The sequence below is a fragment of the Jatropha curcas genome, chromosome 2, assembly GCF_041381405.1.
Source record: "Jatropha curcas cultivar XTBG-Jc1 chromosome 2, XTBG_Jcur_1.0, whole genome shotgun sequence".
NCBI classification, from domain to species: domain Eukaryota; kingdom Viridiplantae; phylum Streptophyta; class Magnoliopsida; order Malpighiales; family Euphorbiaceae; genus Jatropha; species Jatropha curcas.
Genome location: NC_143152.1, coordinates 23,638,668 through 23,647,599, shown reverse-complemented (window position 1 = coordinate 23,647,599; position 8,932 = coordinate 23,638,668). Strand labels below are relative to the sequence as shown.

The 8,932-nt window shown below is 32.0% G+C and overlaps 1 protein-coding gene across 5 annotated transcripts; it reads right to left on the bottom strand.

Annotated features, from left to right (window-relative positions):
* Positions 1 to 308: 308 nt before the first annotated feature.
* LOC105636219 (C2 calcium/lipid-binding and GRAM domain containing protein) lies at positions 309 to 6,697 on the bottom strand. Of its 5 annotated transcripts, XM_020680176.3 has the most exons (10): positions 6,360 to 6,691; positions 5,830 to 6,201; positions 4,190 to 5,440; positions 3,845 to 4,027; positions 3,387 to 3,670; positions 3,148 to 3,264; positions 2,719 to 2,981; positions 1,592 to 1,760; positions 1,228 to 1,500; positions 309 to 1,059 (listed from the first exon to the last, which is right to left on the bottom strand). In XM_020680176.3, exons 2-10 carry the CDS (start codon positions 6,176 to 6,178, stop codon positions 868 to 870), a joined length of 3,081 nt encoding a protein of 1,026 aa, XP_020535835.1. In that variant the 5' UTR covers positions 6,179 to 6,201; positions 6,360 to 6,691; the 3' UTR covers positions 309 to 867. The 5 variants fall into 5 exon arrangements, with proteins under 5 accessions (XP_020535835.1, XP_089574147.1, XP_012074818.1 ...); XM_089718021.1 differs by having other exon boundaries at positions 5,830 to 6,691; XM_012219428.4 differs by having other exon boundaries at positions 4,190 to 5,437; positions 5,830 to 6,691.
* Positions 6,698 to 8,932: the final 2,235 nt, after the last annotated feature.

Genomic DNA, 8,932 nt, shown 5'->3' with positions numbered 1-8,932 from the left:
CGATTCAGTTTGTTGTAAAAAGATTTCACTTTGTATTTTATGGCCTCAGCTCGATTTGAACCGAACCGACTCTTTGCTCAACCTTACAGTAAAATAACTACACTAAAGCGGTTCAATGCCAATCTCAATATTAGGAACTGCATAATAAGTCTCTACCAAGACGTTAATCTAACAGAAGAGTTCAAAAGATACCTTGTAGAACTCAAACCATACGTAGAAGATTAACATTGACACTGGAGCGAGGAACAGGACTATAGAACAATTATTCAACAGATACAGAAAGATAAACAGCATTTGTTGCACAGAGCTAAACGTAACTGTTGCTGACATATGACATTGTGGACATCTATTACCCGAAAAATGTGCTTCATCAATACATTCACCTGAACTTCTCGAAGCCATCTGAATTCTAAATTCAGTGCAGCTAAAAACAAAAATGTTCTGCCATCACCTGAGAAGCCAGTTAATTCTGAACAAGAAAAGATGAAAAATTTTACAAATATGATGGAAGAAGAGCAGCTCCAGTGAATCTATGTAGAGTACAAGTATTTACAGGTCTTTTTGGACAAAGGATTTCCATCTTCAATTGTGCGGAAAGAAACTAACTGGCCTCCCATTAGTTCAGCACTGAAGTCCTGTCCCAAGCAGAGTCAGTAACGTTTTTCCCTTGGAGTTCAAAGAATCGTCAGGATCTCCCTGAATACCTCTTGGAGTTCAAAGTAACATTTTCACAATCTCTCTGAATACCCAAATTCAAGAAATGCCAGACAAATATAACACGAGATTGGAGCACTCCCTCGATCAAAATGGACAGTGACACATTTCTCATAGAAATTGAAAAAGATTGAATACAGCAGTGCACATTTCCTATCTGTTTGCATATTCCCTCTCAATCAGACTGAAAATCACCTTCAGCCAGTCTTCCAAATTGGAGAGGATGTTCTTTGTAATCCTTTTCTGATGCTTAGTGCTTTTCTGCCATGCAATTCCCATGAATACATGGACATAACAGCATTTCGGTCTTGCAGGCAAATCCTCAATTTGATATCTCAAGTGAAGCTACGGAGAATAAAAGACAAACATCAATCACGCAGAATAAAGAAAAATGAGAAATAGATAAATAATAAATAAATCCTGAAGTGAGAGGAAGAATTAATAGAATCATTATAAGGTTAAACCAAGGTAAAGACATTTGCAATTTATAAGCAGTCACCACTATAGACATACATTAAAATTGTCACCAAGTGGAACTCCATGGAGAGTCATAACCTCTTCCACAAGCCAACCTTTACGATCAGATTGGGGGTACTTCTGTTGTGTACTGGTCACCTCTCCTCTATAATGAGATATGCTCTGATCATATCTGTAATATATTTGCCTTTCATATACATCAGCCTTTACCAATTCCCATGGGGTGTAAGAATAGTTAAGACAACCAGCTTTCTCCATAGCTTTGCGCTCTAATTCACCCCCACCAAACAGCCCCATCAAGAAATTGGTCTAGAATAAAATAATTACTGTCAAATAAAGGTAGAGTAATCTGCAGAACGTGCGATGCTATTGCAGGGACAGAGAAAAAGAAATAACTTACAGGGACAGAAACAGAAGAAGAATAAACCTCAGACATGTTGACATCCTCAAGATCCAATAAGGACCCACTTTCATCACTATGGAGGAGTTTGGTTTCTGAATCTTCTTCAACTATTTGCACCTTCTGTTCAGGAGTCAAAGATCTAGCCTTCCATAAAGCCATGATTGTCCTATGAAGCATTCACAAAATTAAAAATCCATGTATGCCACTGATTTCTGTCTTTTATAATTACATAACTCTCACTAACCGTGTAAAATACAGATAGGGAGCATCATTTCAAGATAAAAGGGGCTTCGGATATGAGATAAAAATGAAACGCACCTAGGAAGAGGAGGCACACCCATATTTAGCAATCGTCTTTTTTTAGTTTAAAGTTGTTAGCACACAACACAAGTAGAATTGCTATATACTTATAAATACAAAGAAAGCAAGTATATTGTAAAACCAACAAAGCTCTAGCATGGAAACAATGTGCATTAATATGAGCATTCCTAGAATAATGGTGCTAAAAAGATTAGCAAGTAGAGATGTCAAATACAGATCAAGGATCAGGTTCATTGCCATTTGGAACAAAATGGTCCACCGTCAAGGCATTCAGTTTATGAGAACAACTAAGGAAAAATAGAAAGGACACAACAAAGATCTCACATTATTATGTTTTGATATCCATGAAAAATAAAGAATTCTACCAATTCTGCAAGATCAGGATGTCCCTATAATCAACTTTTGTAGCCAAGAAACAAAAATGCAGTTTATGTATGGTTCAATAATGCAAAAGTTAAAGTGAATAGCAAGCAAAGTTACCAAATCATATTGAGCCGCATGTCCATTTCAATTTTGAATAAACATGCTAGTATAAAATTATTCTGACGTATTATTAATGACAGTACTAAGCTAAAATTTTGAAATAATAAATCTATGGAATTGAATGTTTCATCATATTTTACTTCCAGAAAATATGATTTAACTACAGTTGCTATGATTTCTGAAGATTAAAATACACGAAATTAGATAGGAAAGGCTGAAAGGGCACACAATTTGTAAACCACAAAGTAAAATAAATAAAAGAACAATTGTAGACTGATATTCATTCTAGAAAGAGTATAACTGATACATTGATCACTTACCTATGCGCTACATTAAAAGATACAAAAGACTGGAAATGGAATTTCAGCCTCCCCTCCTCATCTTGTGTTTTTGCCCCATGTCTAGCATCCATACCTCTGCCTTTCCGGAGAGTCATGACAATAGTGGGACTACCCATTGATGATAATTTAGGAGCATAAACTTGAATATCTTCAATATCCTCCCAAAGGAAGAAAAATTTAGTCTTCTGCCCAAACAAATTTGCATGAAACCCAATTATTCTTGCTGACAGAAACAGGCGACCCTGTACAGTTACAAAATCAAGTCAATAAACCAAAACTACCATCATTTAACTCGCAAAAGGCTAAAATGCCATACTTTCTGACTAACTATATACCAAAGGAATTATATGACATCAGAATATAAAGGATAAGAAAAAAATAGGAAAAAGAAAAAGCCACCAACTGCACCTGCAGGGGCATTTTTCGCTTTAGGTGACAGGTAAAATCATTGATGAGAAATTCCTCTGGTGGAAGCCCAAAGAGCTTTTGAAAGGCTGAATTTGTTTGTGGAGAACGTAGGTTTATCTATGAAAGAATTCCATAAAGAATTTAAATAGATAAGAAAATACATGGGAAAAAAAATGTTAGAGAACATATAACTTAAATTGACAATGTGAGAATCCAATACAAACAAGCCATCCATGTACCTTCTTTCCGACCTCCTTCTCCATCTTATTTATGTATTCTTTAGCAATATTGCTACCTCTTGTATTATTCAAGAAAATTCTTAGGTGCAGCTTAGACTGGCATGCTTGTGCCAACTTTCCTTTAAGAGGAACCCACACATCAGCAAGATCTGATATATTAGATTTTAAAAAATTAATTTCAGCATGTCCCAAAGATGTAGCTTCATCAAAAGGCCCGTCAAAATCATATACTTCCACATCCAGCACAGAAGGAGGTTCATCCATTGCATCAAATTCAAATATTTCTGCAAAGACAGAAAATGTCCATCAACATCAGAAATCAAAGGAACAATTTGCATCATATTTATCACTAAATATAAACGCAATTCCATATAGAGATTGCATCATTCACACAACTGGAGAATACTTTTTAGCAGCAATTGTTCTGCTTTAAATGAAAAAACTGCCAAGGAAAATACCATTCCACAAAGGATCAGACTTCTGGAACTTAATTGAGCTGGTTCTAGTTTTCCCATTACAGGTGAACACCACATATGGATCGCAGAAGCCACTTGCATCAACAGCTGCCAAATTATTTCCCTCAATCAATGCAACAGTGAGCAGCCAACCATCCCCTTGTGCTTTGACTCCATGATCACTGCCTACAAGAAATCAAGTAAAGTAAGCCAGAGCAATCAGCAGAAAAAAATAACAATATATCCAAGCACCCATACTGTCAGATACAGAAAAGAGTACTCTGTAAGAGTTGACAGAATAGTTTGTTGTCCTTATGAACAGCTGAGTTCACTGGATGTGAATATTACCCTTTTGTACTCTGGCCTGCATGAAGCGAGAAAGTAACTCTAGCACCCTTTCACATTGAAGAACTAGGACACCACACACGATGACTTCACCAATTGAATCTGGTAAGTCAAGTCCTACAAACTCTAGCCCTTGAATTGTGCTGGAAGGAGATATCCAGATGTGCAAAAGTACATATAATCCAATAAAAACTGTAGAAACTACAGTAAAATTTGCAAAATATTGTACTGCCAGTTTCCAATTCGACTGGCTTTCTGCCTGCAATGAAGCCAAAACCTGTTCCTTCGTAGATCCCATGTCCTTCAAATCAACTGGTTTAACAGTTTGAGATAATACAGATGAAAACTGTTCATAGCTGTCTTTTAGACCTTGTTTAGCTCCATTTTCTATCATACCTTTCATCATGGTACTCTGCAAAAAGTTCATTCGCCAAGATAATACCAAATGTGAAGTTTGTTCGCCTGAAGACAACTCTGGACCAGATGTGATACAATAAAGCAATTCAATCTTAAAGGTGTTCCCATACATAACATCTGGAGTACTCGAAACAACAAAAACAGCAAAAGCCTTGCCATCAGCTTTTAAATATGTCTGTTCCTCATAGACTTTCACAGCCCTCACCAATTTGGTTGCAGCCTTCATGTAAGTAACCATTCTTTTCAAGCTCTCACCACCATTTTCAAATTTCCAAGGTCCAAATTGTTGTTCTGTTGTACCCTGGACTTCTGCAAGTGATCTTTGAAAACTTGAATCAGGTGCGAAAATCATAGAGTTTAAATCTTGCGGAGCAATCACATACGATTGGTCTATAAGGACACCTCCAGGTAGATTGCTTGGAATTTCATTTCCCACATCTTTAGATTCCATCACTCTCATTATTTCTACAAAGTCCTCAGGAGAGGAAGGATCATCTGATGTATCATCACAAACCTCAGATACAGCAATTTCAGGTGGCTCTAAATTGTCAATGCTTTTACTACCCACGGCTGGTGTTGTATCTGAATTTTTATTGAACATTTGACAAATTCTCACAGCAAAAGTTTTTGGCGCACCAGGCTTCTCCTCTTTAAAGGATTCAATTTCCTCAAATCTCCCTGGAGAGGATGAGTTTGAGGGCCCTCCAAACGACCTAGAAGGAGATTTTGCCACTGTATCTGCATTCTTCCTTAACTGTGATACTGGATCGCCACTACTATTCGAGTCAACAAATGCATTGTTCTGCGAAAAACATATACCTAAAAGAATTTCACCTGCTGAAAGGGAAAAGAAAAGAAAACTACAATTTTAAACGGTACCTTACATAGCACAACAACTGTGTCAAGAACAACAAATGAGGCAAGCAATGCTATGTGAAATCTTAAATTTCACTAGATAAGCAAATTGTATATTGATGGGGAAAAGTAATGATCATGAACAAACAACTAAAAGAAATTCTAGCATCATACACTTAAACCTTTTAGCTTCTAATAACAGTTGGCAATAACAGATTCTTATGGATGCATACCAACAGACAGTAATATGCACAAACTTGAAAAGAAACAGCAACAACAACAATAATAGTTCCTCAAGCACCCAATTGGGAGAACAAAGAATTTCAATATAAAAACAAAAAAGTTATAGTTCAAGAAAGGGACATACATACCACAATCCTTGTTCTTGGACTTTTTGTTTTTAGGTTGCAAAGTATACCAAGTAGTGCCGAGAGACTTGTTATCTGCATCAAAAATTAGAGATACAGGCAATTTAATCTGCCCTACAAAGTCATCATTGAAGTACTTATCTTCATCCAAAACAGCAATTACAAGCTCCTCATTCAAGTCCTCAACCCTAAAACTAAATTCCTCTCCCCAACTAGGATTTAAGTTTTTCTTCACCACTTTGGTCTTGAACCTCTGCTTTCCTAGCTGCACTTTCACGTATGGATCACTAAACCCATTTAGATCCATTGCTGGCAAATTTCTTGCCTCTATTACACGAACAAGAAGCTTCATTTCTAACAAAAAGCTCAACTTCACTGCAAAATAAATTAAACCCACTAAATCTTTTCAAAGCAGAATATTACAAAAAAAAAAAAAAAAAATCAATAGCAACCCTTTATTTATCTCCGTTCAGGATAGAATCAATCAAACAACTATAACAAATAAACAAAACCCATTTGCTACAAAACATTACCAAAGGCTAAAATGTAATGTTACAAGAGAAAAAGGGTAAAATGGAATCAAAATTGTACAAATGACAATCCGTGATCCAGCGATGAATCAAAGGAAGGGAAAGTTTATTGTAATTAAATTGTGGGGAAATAGATTGGCTAATGGAGAGAAACAAAGCTGAAAAATAGGAAATGATACGATGTAATAAACCAATAATAAGAATAAAAATAGTAATTAAAGAAAATAAAAATCATTGGAAAGAGGGAGAGACTAAAGAGGAGAGCAGATTCAATTTGAAAGGGAAGAGACTTTTCAAATCCTTTGTTTTTTGTTTTTTTTTTTTTTTTAAATTAATTGTTTCATACATTTCAAAATGGCAACTGCGCGTATTAGTTAGACTTTTTGACCCAGTTGGGTTTTGACTCCTCAGTCTTGTTGGTTGGCTTAAAGTTAAAAAAACTCTCAAAATCACAGAAAGAAAATACTCCATAGCTAAAGTGATTTTAATTCAATATTTAGGATTTTTTTTAATTAATTTAATGCTTCTTGTATTTATAATCATCTAATTATATGATCTTTTAGTTAGGTTCGTGCATTTTTTTAATCAACTAAAATTAAGTCAAAAAATTTTATGTTTAAAAATTATTTTTCTGCTGGTATTTCATCGTGATATTTTGTATTCATTGATTTCACTGGTTGCAAGTAATTTAATTTATATGCTATAAATTGTATAATGAATAATTTATATTATTAAAATTCTAAAAGCATTCGTAAAATAAAAAATATTTTATGAAATAATAAAATACTAACAAAATAATAAATTTTTTCAAAGTGAGAATTAGCTTGACTTGATTTATTATCTTTTGCACTTATATTGTAGATCTTATACTATAGATAGATAATTGTAATAATAAAATATATTAATCATTGTTTCAGAGCATCAATATAAATTTTTTTTTTTTTTTATGTTTTGCTAAACCTACAATAGTTGATTTTATAGTTTTTTTTAGAAAAAAAATTATATATATATAATTTGCTAATATAATGTGTTATATATCATAATTTTGTATTTTATATATACATTTAGTGAGTTTTATTTTCTATTTTATATTAAATAATAAATATTATAATATATTTCTTAATAAATAATTATAAATTATATATATATTTTTAGAATAAGTTATTTGTAGGAAATAATTAAACCAATCAATTTAAAAATTTATTAAAATAAATAATTAAATAATATTATATTTAGAGGTGTAATTGTACATAATGGAATATCCCTCATATTTCGATTCTATTCCGAAATATTTTGGAATTTAAAATTTTATTTCATACTATTTTATGAAAATTCAGTTTAGAAAAATTCGGTAACACATTCTCAACAGTAAACATAAATTTAATCTATTATGATATATTTTAAGATATAAATTTTGTAATTTAATAAAATAGAATCAATATAATTATTTAAAATTGGATATGAATATTATTAAATTGCAATAAAACAATAAATTCAAGGTTATTGATGATAATAGGATACACCTTCATACTATAATATAAAAGTAGCAACAAGCAAAACAGATTTTTTCTTTTGCCTTTAAACTATTTTTAGTGGTCCATAAAAAATTATGTTGACTTTTTTCCCCTTTTCCAAGAATGATTGATTTCTAAGATTTGTTTGCAGGTATATTTCTTTTTCTATTTTTATAAAATCGATCAAGAATAAGAATTACGTAGACATTTTATTAATTCATTAAATTGATAAAAATTTTTATGGTTAATAAAATTCGAATTTGACACATTTCACTTTTTATATTAATGAAAAGATCAATAAAATCACTTTTGATTTATGCTATGAAGTTATTAAATCACGAGAGAAACGGTGGATTGTATCTTTTTCATAAAGTTTCATAAAATTCCTTTTCATTTTAGGAAATTCTACACAAATAACTTGATATTTTTATATTCTTTTAAAGGATTAATTTTTTTTTACTTATTATCCTTAAATAGTATTTTTCTAATGGAAAAATATAAATCTTTCATTTATATTGACAAACTTATTTATAAATATATAAAAACATATACCAAAAAATATCGAAATAGGAAATTGAATTGAATATCTATCAATATTCTTTAACTATATTGATTGAGCATTAGAACTAACAATTCGACAAAAATCTCGTTACACGTGGGAGCTATTTTAAACTACAAACACTGAACAAACTTAGTTATTTGAATGTCAATAATAAATTCCTACCACTAATTTAAACTCTTAGACAATTTGATAGGAATAAAATTCAATTTGCTTCCTGACCTTATTTAGCATGATAAAAAAGGTTAGATTTGACATTTTGGGCTAATTTAGCCCTTGAACTTGTCTAAAATTATTTAAAAAATTCGATTTCACTTTTTAGGCCAATTTAACCCCTGAATTTATTTAAAATTATTAAAAAATTATATTTGACATTTTTGAGTCAATTTAACCTCTAATTCTTTATTGTACTTACAATGTGAAAATCATTATATAGACATTAAAACTGTAGTTAGGATCGAGCTGACTAATTTATTAAAAAATTAATTAATTATAAAATATAG